Source organism: Cynoglossus semilaevis, chromosome 1 (genome assembly GCF_000523025.1).
Source record: "Cynoglossus semilaevis isolate Cse_v1.0 chromosome 1, Cse_v1.0, whole genome shotgun sequence".
Taxonomy (NCBI): Eukaryota; Metazoa; Chordata; class Actinopteri; order Pleuronectiformes; family Cynoglossidae; genus Cynoglossus; species Cynoglossus semilaevis.
Genome location: NC_024307.1, coordinates 11,512,450 through 11,529,328, shown reverse-complemented (window position 1 = coordinate 11,529,328; position 16,879 = coordinate 11,512,450). Strand labels below are relative to the sequence as shown.

General features: G+C 39.2%; 1 protein-coding gene across 4 annotated transcripts in view; it reads left to right on the top strand.

Moving 5' to 3' along the window:
* stxbp5b (syntaxin binding protein 5b (tomosyn)) overlaps positions 1 to 16,879 on the top strand; it is a 29,564-nt gene that overhangs the window by 3,923 nt on the left and 8,762 nt on the right. For 2 of the 4 annotated variants that reach the window (XM_008311001.3, XM_008311008.3), the window contains exons 3-21: positions 4,419 to 4,500; positions 4,960 to 5,060; positions 6,477 to 6,611; positions 8,450 to 8,513; positions 9,082 to 9,165; positions 9,512 to 9,635; positions 9,793 to 9,871; positions 10,434 to 10,588; positions 10,680 to 10,752; positions 11,056 to 11,203; positions 11,807 to 11,874; positions 11,979 to 12,019; positions 12,426 to 12,646; positions 12,761 to 12,945; positions 13,223 to 13,348; positions 14,110 to 14,261; positions 16,017 to 16,079; positions 16,157 to 16,213; positions 16,298 to 16,345. In XM_008311001.3, coding sequence (XP_008309223.1) covers positions 4,419 to 4,500; positions 4,960 to 5,060; positions 6,477 to 6,611; positions 8,450 to 8,513; positions 9,082 to 9,165; positions 9,512 to 9,635; positions 9,793 to 9,871; positions 10,434 to 10,588; positions 10,680 to 10,752; positions 11,056 to 11,203; positions 11,807 to 11,874; positions 11,979 to 12,019; positions 12,426 to 12,646; positions 12,761 to 12,945; positions 13,223 to 13,348; positions 14,110 to 14,261; positions 16,017 to 16,079; positions 16,157 to 16,213; positions 16,298 to 16,345 — 2,006 coding nt within the window. Of the gene's footprint in view, positions 1 to 4,418; positions 4,501 to 4,959; positions 5,061 to 6,476; positions 6,612 to 8,449; positions 8,514 to 9,081; positions 9,166 to 9,511; positions 9,636 to 9,792; positions 9,872 to 10,433; positions 10,589 to 10,679; positions 10,753 to 11,055; positions 11,204 to 11,806; positions 11,875 to 11,978; positions 12,020 to 12,425; positions 12,647 to 12,760; positions 12,946 to 13,222; positions 13,349 to 14,109; positions 14,262 to 14,834; positions 14,919 to 16,016; positions 16,080 to 16,156; positions 16,214 to 16,297; positions 16,346 to 16,879 lie in introns of all 4 variants that reach the window. The other 2 variants (XM_017035543.2, XM_008311025.3) reach the window with 2 other exon arrangements.

The window sequence follows — 16,879 nt, the reverse complement described above, 5'->3', positions numbered from 1 at the left end:
GATGCCACTTCATGTGCTGTAAACATTACTGGACCTTCCACATGCACAGAGTGGCTCAGCAATTTAGCATCACCTTTGTATTATTTCTTTTTTAACATCCAGGAATATGAATGTAGTTTTACTGCAAGTCAAGTGACTTCCATGAGTCACAGGATACAACAGTGCACCCTGTGAGTTCTAGACTCTTAAAGAGACGGCAGACTCCTACGCGTGTCTCTGGCAGTTCCCAGGTGTTTTATTGTTTGGTCATAGTTGTAAAGAGGCAGCAGTAGTGGGACTGTGAAACTTTTCCTCACAGCTAGTGAGCTGATTTCCCACAGGATTTTTAACATTAAAGGCCAAGAGGACTTGAACCAATAGGTAATCCACTGGCAGGTCCCCCATTAAAGATTATGTTGATGTTACTGCCCAGCTGCTGGGAAATGTTGTGTTTAAGCAACTCAGAAAACAAAGTTGCTTTTTAAAAATAGCGTTAATAAATGTTCTAAATTTCTACTCCCACGATCAGTCTTGATCCCTATCTGCTTTATTTAGATTTTCATTAGAGGCAGCTTTGTCATCTTTATCCACTCTTTAGATTAAGAGAGCATTGTGTTTACAGGACAACTCCCAAAATACACACACAGAGCATTGTGTTTACAGGACAACTCCCAGAATACACACACACACGCACGCACTACTTCCATGTTGTACTAATGTGCTAGGTAGAGCCTAAGGGATTACTGTCATTCAGGCAATTGGTCCATTTATCAAAAGACAGGCTGTATCGATCCGCCTCATTGGCCGTGGAGTTTGGAAACGCCGCCACAGCTCAGTAGACATAAGCTCGATGAGGTGTCTACAAGCAATAAATGTCTGCTTTTACAAGATCTGTCTCTGCTACAGTGTTTTAATCAGTGTGTTACTGTAGTCACTCCTCTGCACATCCTTAGGAATTTGCCAATATGGAACAGAAACCATGAACAAAATTACAGAAATCCCCACACAGGCTGTAAAATTCCATAAAAGCAAGTCTTAATAGTGGATTTTTAAAAAAAAAATACTAGCTTACCTTTTCTGTCTTTTCCACCAGTAAGTCATTTCTTACATAATTGGCAACAACAGACAAGGTTCTGTCACCATTTTTACAGTTATTGTTGGACTATGGAATAGAAAACAACCAGAGGATCCAGGGTAGCAAGAGTCGAGTGAGGGAATGCTTTATTAAATGAATCATGTTCATGGAGTTTTTCTTTATACAATTATTAAATTTGATGTAATTTAGTTTTTGATGCCTGCAGTATATTATGGTTGTTTTAAATTAATTGTATTTGATTGAATTCACATATGTGTTTAAGAATACAGATAATATTTTATTAAGTAGAATATCTTTATCAATATCTTTTGTTTTGGAATATTTGACCCAGAGAAGCATATAAATAAAAAAGGGCATATAAATAAAAAATAAAAAATTAAACCTAGTCCTGTGCAACTCTATATTTCAATATATTTGACACTTCAATTAGAAAAAAGAAATGTTGTGTTTCCCTCTTTTTAATTTCATTTCCAAATATACTTTTGTAAACAAAATTCCATAGGTTTGCAAACAAAATTATTTTTCAGTTTTTTTATTTCATTTTTGGTAAACTCAGCTGACTGATCATTCTATTCTATTTGTAGTTGGGCAGAAGAGGCAGTTAATTTATTTTCAGAAGTAAAGCTTCTACTTTTTTTTCATGAGTCTGCATAAATTAGCGCACTTCCTTTAAGACTTGATTATCAACTGGTTTGACAGGAAACCCTGATGCTGATGTCGAAATGTTGTGGTGAACCACCTCAAGAAAGGTGTCGATGTTCAAAGTGTGTGTCTCAAACTTGATGCGTTGGTATAGCGTATCATATCTTTGTTTTGTATAAAGTGAATTTCGTCACTCAGTTAAAACTTTTTCACCAGAATCTGTAATATATTTAACTTTTGCAAATAATGCCAGTGCACAATACAAGTAAGACATGCGACCCCTGGCAAACACATACAGCACTGATCTGATCTGATCTGAAATGACTGCATTTTGACGATTATTTGACACAATTTATATTTCCAATCAAATGAAAGCTGTTCAAAGATTTTTAACTTTAAATAAGCAGACCTGACTGTGAGCTAATCGCGCGCCTCCTCCACTGCTCTTCTCCTTTTTTTAAGATATTTTTTACGTGTCCTTAAGTGTCACAACCACTACTTCACGAAAACCTTTTATATGTTGCACCACTGTAGACAGCTGCTAGTAACCAAGGAATTATTCAAATGAGAGATTACTTTAAATATTATTTTCTAGGAAATGCATGTTTGAAGTATAAACTATAAATTATTTTCAATGTCCACCTTCATTATTCTTATTTTATATTTTTGCTCAACTCTTTGTAAACATAGCCTGCAAATGACCTGGTGATCAATGTGATTGATTTTCCAGCAGCTGACTGATGACTAGTCACTTTAAAGAAATGAAATGATTTTCATGCATGTATTTCGGACGAGTAGTTGATGACACGTAACGGTGGTTTCAACCTTTTGTTTGTGTCAGTGTGACTGAGCTTCCTTCAAACACACTAACCAGAAGACAGATTGTCAACCAGCAACACTTACTAACCAAGAGTACAGCAGTCCACACTTTGACCGTTGTGCATATTTGACATTCTACAAATACAGTATGTCCTGATTAGTTCCTTTAAAGTGCAAACATCCTTTTCATTGACTTGAGTGAAGTACTTCATTGTTTGCTGTGTGATAAAATAAATTATATTTAGAGTAGAGTAGAGTAGAGTAGGGCTTTATTCATCCCTCTTGGGGGAAACATACTAATTTAGAATCATAAAACAAAATAGGTTTCCCTAAATTGAAAATGACAATACCTTTAAGACCTTTAAACCATATTTCACTAAAATAAGGGTCCCTTAAATATTTATTTGTATTATTTATACATATCTATTTTCCCTAATGTGAGGACATTTGAAAAAGAGGTCAGTCCATATTAAATCTGTCCATATTTGACTTTGGACATACTTGGTTTACTGTCAGTTGTATACTGGCTTTTAACCCGTGGCCATAGGGAATGACTTTACACCTGACGTATGACAGAGAAATTGCATGAATTCACTCCACTCACATTAACATACCCATATGAGTTAAGGCAAACAGGAGAAAGAAAGCACCTGAATCACTGCTTAAGATCAACCAGTAATGAGGCTGCTAATCTACTCGTGTGAGACGTTAGATAAATATGAATATACAGCAGCACTGCTGATGAACATCGTTGCTCTTTCGACTTGGTTCTTATTTATGAGGCTTTCCAACCGTCTTTAATGACTCTCCTCCTCCTCTTCTACTTCCACTGTGGACCTGTGGAGATTTGATACCCGTCAATAATAATGACAAATGTACAGAGGAACCTACGGTCCAGGAGGTAAAGCCTGCACAGAAAGGTCATGGGTTGATGTGAGTTCAGCTGCTGACTGCCTACGACTGGCGCCAGCTTCAGGCCTCTGTTTGCGTCTGTCCCTGGGCAGATGTGATGCCCACTGTTGTCCTAAAATCAGGCTCCTGCAGCCCCACCCAAGTTTGTTCAAGGGACTAAGGGAGTGTTTGATCACAGCTCTCCGAATCCTGTTGTGGCACATTGTGCTGTGTCAGCTCTAAATACGCATAGATCTCCTTTTTGGAGCTTTTCCCCAGCAGCAGTAAAATGAAGACGACAGTGAGGAGTATTGCATTTTTTTTTGTTCTCTTTGTGTCTCTGTCACAGTCATTGCCGTTTTGATTAGATCATGTGATGCTTCCTCCTTCTTTGGTGCTCAAACCCTCTGTTTAAAGTGATTACAGCCAGCCATTTCCTCACTGTGCTGCCTCACTACTGTTCTCTCAGTGCAACGTATTTGCGAGGTTTTTATGGGCTGCATTCCCATGGGGCCGTGTCCTTACTGTGGCCGCAGTCTCTTGCTATTCACAAATTCTAACACCCTAATGGTCGGCCTAGTTCATTTTTGAATGGATGGTTTCAGGAGTGAAGATGCTCTGACCTGAACCTAACTGTGTGATGGAGAGAGAGGTGAGAGTTAAATTAATCATGCTGCCGTCACGCAGGCTGACGTGTGTGAATAAATAAAGCTGACGAGGCCCACTGATTTTATTTATAACCCCTGGTTCGATTTGTTTCATTTTCCTGCCAGAGCCTTTCAGGGAAAGGTAAACTGTAAATGCCAACTTAGATCTAGTTATGAAAATGAAGACTCTGAGTGTGCGTTACTTGTGTGTGCGTGTTTCTATCGATCTTTGCTGTAAAAACATCCACTGTTTAAAAACACTTTATAGCATCTGTGATCCTTTGAGAAAAATTCATCAACTTTACTGTTTCTCACACATTTTCTTTGACTGAGGCTCCTCACAGCTTTGGCCGTGCTGGCGTGGAGTGTTACTGTCAGCATGAGAGCGGTGCTGCTGTTATCCAGCTCCAGTTCCTGATCAACGAGGTTTGTTGTCATTATGCTTCCCTTTGCTTGTTTGGTTTTCCCTCTCACTTCCATATATGGAGGTACTGTAGGTAGCGGTAGTAGGAGACGGTTTTGTAACCCAAGAAATCATTAGGTTAAAAGGTACAGTCCCAATTTAATGGTATGCATGTGTGAGGTTTTCTTCATAATGTATACGGAGAGGGGTCACAATCTGCCAAATTCTGCTCCAGACCAGAACAGAGTGTAACTTTTTGTTTACATTTCAAAATAAAGTTTTGGTCTGTGTTCATGATGGAGAAACATTCTGACTTGGTTTGTACTCAGATGTCATTCAGATATTTCACATGAAAGTCAGTGTTTGATAATAAAATAATTAGACTGTATCTTTGGCCTTCCACTGTGCAGTTAGCGCTCAAGCTCATGCAATCTGCTTCTGTGTATTCTCATATCATACATGTTTCCGACCCTTTTCTACAGGGGGCGCTAGTGAGTGTCTTAACTGATGACAGCATACACTTGTGGAACCTGAGGCAAAAAATCCCCGCGATCTTGCATTCACTCAAGTTCAACAGGGAGAGGTATGGTGGCTTTTTCAGTCTCTGAAGTGTGGGAACAACATCCTCACATCCCATCATCAGTGGCCTCGTACGTCTCACTGTATAATTAGATGATTTTTTTTTTTGCCATCACACTTTAGTAGTGAGAATTTAGTATTTGTGTTCTCTTGTTACATTCCTTTAACTACATTTTGCTTGAACCCCTGCAGGAAGTGTCTAAGTCAAGGTGAAAGGGGTCACTGACATTAGCAACTACACGTCCTTGAACCATTGTTCCACTGTTGTGTGATGTCCTGATTTGTATTGCCTTTGTTTTAGAAATCCCTGAAGTGTTTTTTAAAGAATGCTGTAGAGTTTCTTTAGTTTTATGGCCCGAAACATCAGAAAGCCTCCTTGGATCCAAAAACAATGATCTTTCTTTGATTTTTTTTTTACTTTAACTTTTTTTATCCTGACTTGCTAATGGGTATCTTTGTTTATAAATATAATGTTCCCTGTTAATAGCAATTTACCTACAGTAATACATTTTAATCAAGTGGAGATTCCTTGACATATACAGTACTTTAAAGAAAACCTGGTCATAAAGAATTCATTCACTTTAAAACATACCATTGCAAGTAAATACATCATGTTTACAAATGCTTCAAAAAGAGGAAGAGTAATAGGAGTAAAATCAGAACCACGGTCACCTTAGTTCCACTAAGAGGTGCACTTGTGGGCTTCAACCTGTGGGATTTACATCAAGGTGGCCACTCAATGGAAGAGTGGGTAGTGCACTTGCCTTACAGCAATGGGGTCAGTGATTCATCCTCTGGTAACTGATGAGCTTTCTGTGTGGAGTTAGATTTATTGTTCAGCCTCAACTGACCGTAGTTCTTATCACGTGTAAAACATGAACGTAATTAAAGTACATTTAAAAAAATATATTATTCAGACACATGACTTGTTTATTAAGAAACACTCAGCAGTAAATTAGGTGGCTATAAACAGGCAGAGAAGATGTGATTACAGTGGAAAGGGGTGCAATCTTGAAGAAGTGCTGTGGAGAGCAGCCTGATATGACTTCTAAGCTGATGACCAAAGGGGGGAAGCTTTTAAAAAAGCAGCACAATGTTTTTCTGCTATGCTGTATTTTTGAATACATTGGATGCTAATTCATAGTTGTAGCTTTAAAATGTCAGCATTCATTTTTTTCTCTTACATCTTTTTGTCCTTTACATTTTTATTTTTAGACTGAATCTGCAGCACAGTGAACTTTCTCCTCCTTACTGATTTCTTAGTCTGGTTTCATTAGAGTGACACAGCACAAGGCCACTGTAATTAAATCTTAGTCACTGGCTTCTTCTTCCAGTTGTAGCAGCATGATTAAGGACAAAGATGACTGTGAGTCATAACACAATGAAAAGTCTGGTACTGACGGACCCTCATCTCTTACAGAATCACATACTGCCACCTGCCCTTCCAGAGCAAATGGCTTTACATTGGCACAGAAAGAGGGAACATCCACATTGTGAACGTGGAGTCCTTCACTCTCTCAGGCTACGTCATCATGTGGAACAAAGCCATCGAACTGTGAGTTCTGTGTGTGTGTGTCTTTCTTCCCATTTCTCTCAGCCACTTTTCTGGCAGTGTCATTTGCATATCTTGTGTGTGCAGTTGTGTGTTGGAAGTCAAAACAGAAAACAGGGCCTGGATGCCTGTGTTTGCAGATACAGTGTATTTTGTAAGCTGAGAACACTGTGGCTGTGATCAGTGTGTGAAGGCGGTGTGGAGGAGGTAAATGTACTGTGCCAGAACTGCATTGTTGAGACTCCTCGAGGTGTTCACTGCCTGAATTAATGCAACATCTGTGAGAGGAAGTGCCCACTTGATACCCTCACCCTTGTGACTTTTCCTGTGTCTCCTACTCAAGCATGTAAACTCCCACTTTCACAATCATGAGGAATTTCCTGAGGTAGTCTGATAAAACAATGCATGTTTCACATGCAGGTAAAGTCAAAAAAGTCCATCACACAATGTACTAAAGAGAAACGTTTCATCATCTTGATTATTCTTTAGAACAGACATGGCCAACCTGCGGCGTGGGAGCCACATGTAGCTCTTACGTTTATGTTTTTTTTTTTTAAAGGCCAGTTCACATGTGCCCATGTACTATATATAGAAGAATAGAATTAAAGTCAAATGCATGTAAAGCTACCATTTTCTTAGATAATTTGTTCAGAAATGTAAAACTTCTCTCTTCTTTGTAGCGAGTTAAAAAGTTTCAGAGAGAATATTTTGTCTCTATATTTTATATTATCTTTGTTTTAAGGATTTTCTTTTGACACATCTTTAACCGAATTTTGGAAAGTTGGAAAGTTTGGAAAGTTTTGACATTTTGTTCAAATGCTTTAATTTGTTCTCATGGCATTTGATGTTTCTGATGTTTCTGTTTCTCTCTTTTACATCTTTAACCTTTTGTTGACTGTTTTGAGCATAAAGCCCAAATTAAGACAGCTCTCAGGGCAGCATTTTTCTGGCACTATTTTTTAAAATGTTTTTGTCAGTTAAAGCTGTTGTTTAAACGTTCAGCTATCATCTCCTGTTAATGTGGATTATTATAATTATACTGTATGCCTTTTGGAAATTTGGAATATGTAATTCTTGTATAATTTCTCTTTTCCTGGTTAATTCAAGTCTGGGCTTTTTGTCCATTCTGTTGCTGGTAATGGACAGCTTAGTCTTGTTTGACTAAAATTGTTTTAATGTTAACTTGGTCATTAATCCAGATTTGTGATGGAAGCCTGATGCTTAGTTCAATGGGTAACACAGGCAGTTCACAATTCTTCCTGATATCCTCTTTGTTGCTTTCTATTAAAAACACATTGAAGCTAATGATGTAGCGTAGGTGGTGAGTTCATATTCCACTGAATCTTTGCCAGTTATTTCTGTCTCTACGTCTGACTGTATCGACTCATCAGCAGCAGTGAGATCATTAGCCTCTAGAGCCAGACCACATTTGGAGGCAGCAACACTTTCTTCAGACCAGACCTTCACTTCCTCTGTGGCCCTTTGCTCTGTTGCCACGGTGATGCTGTCTCCCCACACTGTAATCTCTCACAGACCCTCATGTGACCCTGCTCTCCCCTCTCTGTTTGTTTCTCTCTCATATTTAATGTCTTCTTCTGCAGTGCACAGATGCACAGTTTCTTTTGATAATGTTTGTCCATAAACAGAGACTTTGACTTCTGTTTTTATTTTTTGCTCCTCTTGTGGTTGTTTTTCCATCTCCCTCTTTCTAGAAGTTTACATTTGTTGTTAAAAAACACATTGTTGGTGACTTTGTCGTTTTTCTTTTCAGTCCCTTCTTTTTTTTTTTGATAAAATACAGTCTTGATTTTTCTTTCCTTTTTTGCTTCTTGTCTGCACAGATCCACCAAGACACACCCAGGGCCTGTGGTGCACATCAGTGATAATCCTATGGATGAAGGAAAGGTAATTTGACACTGAAAGACCCTATCACCTGTTTGCATTTCATCCACTACCAACTTTATAAAAATTCTGAATGGTTTGGCGGTATTCTAAACATTCTAAGATTAACACTTCCAGCAGGAAACATTTATATGATTTATTCTTCTGCCTGTCTACAGCAAGGCAGTCAGAAGATGGTAAGGTGATATTTGTAAAAAATATGGAAATTTTTTAAATCACGAACAAATTTACCATAAAAATCAGTTAATAAATCCTTAAGATATTTACCTGAATAAATCAGGTGGGTGGGGATCTTTCTTCTGTCATAAATATTCAAGTATTTGCCTTGAGGAAATCTACACACCTACATAGATATATCCCATAATATTCGTGTCTGCAAACACAGTAATTAAATAGTTGTTATTGTGTTTGTGTCTGCGTGTGTGATATTTCTGCCTCTTTTCCACATAATAAATGCGTGCTGTGAGACCATTAAGAAATTGCAGTAGCTCATGTTAACTCCAGGCAAATGTGCAGCGTGTGGTTTCACAGCAATCAACTGAGCTGTGCTTTGCTTCTCTGCTTATTGCAGCTTCTGATTGGATTCGAGTGCGGCGTGGTGGTGTTGTGGGACTTGAAGTCCAAAAAAGCTGACTACCGCTATAATTACGATGAGGTAAGACATTATTCCATTTCCTGTTAGTGGCTGTGATTATGGGAGTAAATTTGACTCTGGTTATTTGGGCAACATGCTTGAGTTGACAGGAGGTACCTGCAAAACTTTGACAACATTAAATGAAAACATTTAAGGGTTTTGAAAATCATTAAATGCCTTCCATGCCCCAGGCTATACACCTAGAGTGTTGCATTCATGCTCTGTTCTACTGTAGTTACTCACCAAGTGTGTTTTAAATATCTCAACTGCTCAAAAATCAATGACAAAAGTTTCACATGGAGCTGCTTCGGAAAATGTAGACACCATGTTTGCATCATACGCTGATGATATGCTGCTGTTGCTGCAGGCGATCCACTCAGTGGCCTGGCACCACGAGGGTAAACAGTTTGTTTGCAGCCACTCAGACGGCACTCTGACCACATGGAATATACGTGCCCCAGCCAAGGCTGCGCAGATCATCACGCCACATGGTACGAGCTGCTGTGCGCACAAACACACACACTCGTATGGTCCTTTCACACACTTGGACAAACATCATGTAGTTTCTTTTTAAAAAGAGAAAAGGATGTGAGAACACGATGTTGCGCTCTGTGAAATTAAAAAGCTCTGACCTTTGACCTCCTGCAGGAAAGCAGCCCAAGGATGGGAAAAAACCAGAACCATGCAAACCTATTTTGAAGGTGGAGTACAAAACAACCAGGGCTGGGTAAGTGTGTTATACTCCACCCATCCTTTGTCTCAAGTGTCTGTGGTTTGATCCGTATCCTGCACTGAAACAGGCCTTTCCTGTTGTTCTGTCACAAACACATATTGTGTATCCAACTGGTCAGGCCTGTTGTTAACGTCCCTGTGCTGCAGTAAGTGAGGTGTGTGACCGGACCAGTCATGTCTCTTTACATGTGAACATGTGATTATGTTATAATCACCTAACTATATTCTAATTATTATCAGCAGAAGAGAAGAAACTTCATGTCTGGATCACAGAGTAAAAACTTTCCAATAACAAAGTACTGTTTCACAGAAACTGATCCAATCATCCTAGAGTTTTTTTCTTCATCCGTCAGAGGGCAGGGATTAATATAGCTGCTGTTGTAATTAAAAAATAAGCTCCTCCCATCATTTAAAATGGGGTCAAGTCATTTACAGATAGAGCAGAAGAGTAATTCATGTCCCTCTTCAGCCATTCACCACTGATGAGACTCAAACTGAAGCTTCGTTGGAAAGACAATCAGCCTGGTTTTGTCTGTGTCTGTATATTCTATCCTCAGGGACCCATTCATGGTCCTATCCGGGGGTCTGTCCTACGACACAGTGGGGAGGAGAGCCTGTCTGACTGTGATGCACGGTAAAAGCACTACCGTCCTGGAGATGGACTACCCCATAGTAGACTTTCTAACGTTGTGTGAGACTCCATATCCTAATGGTGAGCAGCGACAGTTCCTCCTGCCCCTCCTCCATCTTGTATGTAATGACGTCATCTACTCGGTTAATTTTGTACTTTGTTTGTTTGCCAGACTTCCAGGAGCCTTATGCTGTCGTGGTCCTCCTGGAGAAAGATTTAGTTGTAATAGACCTCGGACAGATTGGGTAAATATTCTGTTTTCTAAATATAGCCTGTGTTATTTCGATGTGCGTCAAGGAGTACTGGGCTTTAAAGACATATGAATAATAATAACTTTTCCTTATTCTACAATTTCCTAAGATGAGAATAAACAACCAAAGACGTATATACATACATACTATATATATATATAAATAATGATGCTACTGACTCTAGATCAGAGGTTCATAACCTTTTTGAATTTTTGAGTCTCAATTTCTATTGGACAACGTGGCTGGGCGCCATTAAGTGGTCCTTACATGTAAACACTGCACCACATTTCTTAACAGGTACCCAATATATGAGAATCCATATCCTCTGACTATCCATGAGTCACCAGTGACCTGCTGTGAGTACTTTGCTGACTGTCCTGCTGGACTTATTCCTGCACTTTATTCTGTCGGTACCCGGCAAAAAAGACAAGGCTACAGCAAGAAGGTGAATATCTCTGTTTGAGTTTTTCTTTTTTTTTTTTTTATGAATCTGATGCTTTAGTGAATGTTTCCACATCCGTTGTACGTTACTTTGTTTATTAACAAATGTATTAGCAGTCAGTATTTAGAGTAGAGTAGGGTAGAGTAGGGCTTTATTCATCCCCCTTGGGGGAAACATACTAGTACAGTAGCAAGTGGCAGTGCAGAAAAAGAGAGAAGAGGAGTTAACACAATAAATAGAGTAAAAAGAAATAAAAAGCACTCTAAAATTAAAGTAAACTTTAGAAAAATATACATAATGAACAAGAAAATATACATATTGAACAATAAAGTGGCAGTGAAGGGTGCAGGTAGTCAGTGCAAAGAGTTAAACAGTCTTATGGCTGATGGGAGGAAGGACCTGCGGTAGCGCCCCTTCCTGCATTGTGGATGCCGGAGCCTGCCGCTGAAGGAGCTACGCAGGGCCTCCACAGTCTGGGGCAGCGGTTGGGTGGGATTGTTCGACATCATATTCATGGGTGGGATTGTTCGACATCATATTCATTACAACATTTTATGGCGATATTATTTTAGTTAAGAAAATACACTGTCTTCCCTTTTGCCACAGGAATGGCCTATTAGTGGAGGAAACTGGGGCCAAGGCACACAGAGCTACCCAGAAATCATCATCACAGGGTTGGTTGCTGTTACCGTGTGAATTCTTTAATTTTAATAAGTCTGTAAATCCTTAAATAAAAAAATGTTAATATTCCCACTGTATAACTTTATGTTTTTAACAGGCATGCCGACGGCTCGATTAAATTTTGGGACGCTTCTGCATGTAAGTAGTTTTGTGTGTGTTTTTGTGTAAATTAAACAGAACACTGAGAAACATTGGTCTAGAATATAATGGATTTCAACATAAAAGCCTTAGGACTCACTCTGTGTTTTAGAAAACAAGAATTTATTTTAAATATAATACAATTTGTTTTTGGAGTGAAAAGATAGACTAGTTAGTGTGCACTCTGACAAAATCTTCAGTGTAAAATAATCTAGATTTGTGCCATTCTGTATGTTGTTGACATGATCGTACATTTTTGGCCTTTTTGTCTTTGAAAATAAAGGCAACAAAAACATCGCCATTGGCAACTTGGCATCATCATGTTTATTTGGCCCTAATTTCTAGTATGTATCTAGTAAGTATCCTAAAGTCATGTGAGCATTTTTGTTCCTGACATTTCTTTCAGTAATGCTTCAAGTGCTATACAAGCTGAAGACTGCCAAGGTGTTTGAGAGAGCCCGTGGAAAGGAGGAGAAGTCAGGCGCAGACATCGTTGAAGAAGATCCCTTTGCCATCCAGACTCTGTCCTGGTGTCCTGAGAGCAGGATGCTGTGTGTCGCTGGAGTGTCCGCTCATGTTATCGTTTATCGGTTCAGTAAACAGGAGGTGACAACTGAAGATGTGCAGGTATGTAGAAAAAAAAGATTTTGTTTTTTTTAGTAAAGTGTTGTTTAACATACTGCATAGACTTGTTTGGGTTAATGTGGTGCTTTTTTAAGTTTTTTAGTTCCTTGTCTTCAGCTCCTGGAGGTGCGGATGCAGTGTGATTTCAGCGACGTGGACTCCCCTGATCCAGGAGGGGATCAGACACCCACCTTACCCACACCAGGAGCTTCCTCTAGCCCTCAGGAGTCTGAACCTCCCACTCAGACCTCCACAGGCAGCAACCCTTCCGATGGACCCCGGGACAATATTCCTTGCCTGCAGTATGTAGAATTATATTTTCCTGTTCTCTCTTTTGGCAAATGTAGTGACACTAGAAATAAAAATGTCATTTGTGAGCTGAAATCATCCGTTCAGTCACATTCTCCATCCTTTTCAGTAATTCACCGGGGGAAAAATGATGTAAAGTCTGTTTCAGTTAGAGGATGGAGGAGGGAAAAACAATAATAAAAACAATGATATTGTCAGTGCAGCTTACAGCCCAAAGGCTGATGATATTTGTTCCACTCTAAGCTGCATCCTGCCGTGTGTTTAATGTAGGGTGCGGAGCTCTCCGCTGAAGCAGTCTCCAGGCTACCAGGTGGAGCTCGTGGTTCAGCTGGTGTGGGTGAGCGGGGAACCTCCTCAGCCAATCACAAGCCTGGCTATCAACTCGTCTTATGGCCTGTAAGTGTTCTTTTCCGGCTAGCATGCTTAATATTTTGATTATCTGAAGTAAACTGAAATAGAAAGGTAGTCATTGGGGATGCATCTATATTTAGTTCATATCTATTAGAATCGACAGAGTTTGCAAAAATGGACCATAGTTGTATACATACAGACATATACACTTACAGTCACTAGTTCCCCAAGTCCCATAATAACCTGCCATGTGCCAGCCGATAAACACACAATGTAGTGAAGTCAGACTTAACATATGGTGGCACAAAATGTAAAGACTAATGAGCATGCAGCACCCTCTATGGGTAGAACTTGTTTTTTTACGTCATACTGTACTGCAGGCTATTATAGGCACAATTTTAATTGTTGCCTCTTTAAAGCAGATTGGCTTAAGCTAAACTTGATTACGATTTGATCTCTATTAAGACAATTACTTTAAAAATACTGTATTCTTAGGTTGCTTATGCAATAACTCAGCATTTTACACTGATCTGTGTGCACTCTGTCTACCTTTTTGCACATGGTCACAATGTTTCTGGCTGGGAATGATTGTAATTGAATATTAGACACACATAGTCACTCAGGTGGTGCCCATTTAAACCATAGACAATAGATGGGAACACAACCCTGGGGTTTTTGTGTAAGACTGTAGAAGTTAAGTTTGATTTGGAATTTATAACTCAAAACAGGACTAAATTAGGATTTTGTTTATATAAAGTTGTAACCCTCCCATCACTCGTTTCTCACCTGCTATGTTTGCATTTCAGTGTGGTGTTTGGAAACAGTAATGGTCTGGCTGTGGTGGACTACCTCCAAAAGACCCTGCTCCTCAACATGGGCACATCAGAGCTGTACAGTCCGTCTGACCCATACCAGAGGCAGCCTCACTCTCCTCGCAAAGCTCGGCAGCCTTCTGGAGGTGAGCGGCTCTCTCACCATTCTGCTCTTTTTCTTCTCTTTGTTCTGCTGAAACCCTTCACTCAGTACCTGGTTTTCCTCTATCTTACTGAAAAAGGCTCACTCTTCTTGGATGTGGACTAGAGAGCTAGGTCGGACACTTGCCAGCCACTGTTGGTTAACATTATGACCACTGCCCCCTGTTGTAGATTTTCTGCCACAACAGGGGGCACCACTGTTTCCATCTGTTCACTTACAGCTAGCCAAAACAGTAGAGAACAAACGTTAGTGATCTGTGCAGTGGGAGGTGATGCTGTGCCTTTGTTACTGTGCTTTTGAATGACTTCAGTGATGAAACAGAACATAGAACTGTTCTTGTGTCATATCGTCCACTTTGTCTTTGTCTGTTTTTATTCTTTTTTTTGTATATCATCTGGTTATAGAAGCCTTTGTTCACAAGAATCCTATTTAAGTATGAATATGTTTAATTATTTATTTTTTTGACATACTTTCTACTCATTTCATCCATGTTTTCAGTCTGTTTTCTGTCTCACTGTCTCTACTGTCTGTTTCTCCTTTTTGATTCGATCTGAAGACAAACCAAATGTGACATTTTACATGTCCAGGCTTTCTAACTTGTATAGTGAGTCTGTGAAAAAACTACGCTCATCTCATTTCAGTAAGTCATTACATATCACCATTCATCCTCCCTATTGTAGAAGACACAAGCCCTCCCTTTTCCTTGGAAGTATATTCCCAGATTTTGATTCAATAGCCTCCTTTACCTTAAAGCTCCTTATTTAACATAAAAAAACAGCACTGATCTGAGGGAAGATTTTTGGGCTGGAAGGCTCTATAGCAAAATCAGTTGATGTCTTTTGTACCACAGGCTCCAATTCTATTAGATAAACACTGACACCTTAAGTCAACAGATTTGTACTAGATTCGTGTGCTCAGGTGTGGCTCTTTTACTACAGTGTATGGGTAGCTCCAGGGTACGAAACAAAACCTTTTACTCAGCTCTTTCTTGGTGGTGAAACATAACATGGATTTTTTTTTTCTGGGACAATTTTTATGAGATTTCTTTCCCATCATTTGTGCTTTGAGCCAATGGGTAAACCCTTGCTTTGCTTTTTTGCTAAAATAAGCAATTTGTAGCCTTTTTGTCTCTGTAAGTGGTTGTATGAAAAAAATGTTGGTCACATTTAAGCGTTACTAACTTCTACAATTACCTTTAATTATTATTTGAGCAATCTTAGCATTATTTTCACATTTTCCCAGCTACATTCTAACTATTTCTTTGGTATGGGTTATTCTGTTGTGGGTTGCAGCTGGGGTTTTTTTGTGCATTTATCTCCAGCTAAATGTAATTGTTCTAACATTCTGAATAACATGAAGCCTTGTTTTGGCCAAATACTATTTCTTAATTGAGTGGTTTTACGCTACAGTAAGTCTTTTTTTTTTTGTTTTTTTTTTTTTTTAAACCTTTAAGCCAGCATATAGTTTGTAGTTCCCTGCTATACATGCAGATTTTGATAATGCTTTCTCTAGTATACAATAGTCAAAATTATATAGTAAAATACTATGCTCTTTAAAGCTACTAAAGCCTGAAAAGTGAAGTTGAAGTAACCCCATAATTTCTGACTGTAGGTACTGTCTGGTGTAGGTAGCAGCTCCTGACTTTGTTCAAATAGTAGATTGTTCACCTTATGACCTTAGTCCCGATGATTCACGACTTTGACTTTGTGTTTAACCTGAGCGTTTGTGGCTTCCGCAGCACTTTGTGATTCCAACGACGGAGCCAACCCTTCGGAAGATCGCTGCAAATCACCTACTTCAGGTAAACTTCGACATTAAACTGCAAATAATACGTCTGTGATCATTGGTTCCTTCCAACTGCCAATGCTTGTCATGTAGGATCTACCTCACCGTGCAATTCAGATGATGAACGAAGGCAGAAGTTCATGCAAAAGGGTACTGTACTGTCCAGAACTGCTTGTGCCGTTTACTGCACTAAAAAAGCAGTTGCCTGATTTGTCCTTTTGAACCTGTTTCCAGTGAAGCTCAAAAGCAGACGCTTTTCCAAGACCGTTGCCAGTGACTTTGGTACTGTATCAGCAGATTGCGTTTCTTCTGATCACTCGCTCACTCCTTTTCCTTCTCTCTCTCTTTAAATGACAGCGATCTAACCACAACAAGCCTTTAATCCTGTGCAAATTTGTGCTTTTTGTGCCAATGAATGAACAGAGTGCATTTAGGATGATGATTTTTTTCACTAATCACATCTCAGTCTTGGGCTTTTTAAATTAAATCAGAAATCTTGTATCTAATGCATGACTGTTTTGAGGCAATTTTGTATGCCTGGTTTTGTGACAACACCGTTGCACAATTGTATATAGATAATAAGCTGATCTGGTGGTTTTTCCTGATTCAGCACATGTAACATTGAAAATCTCCGTCACTGCCACCACTTCTATTGCACTAATATCTGACAGTACAATGATGAAGTGTGAATATTTTCCTTTTTGATTATAGACACTTGCTGCGTGTTACTCTGGTTCTAGGGCTTCACATGAGTTTGGCTACTACTCTGACTTCATTCCTTCTTCCTCCCACTCTCTTTGCATAACAATGTTGACT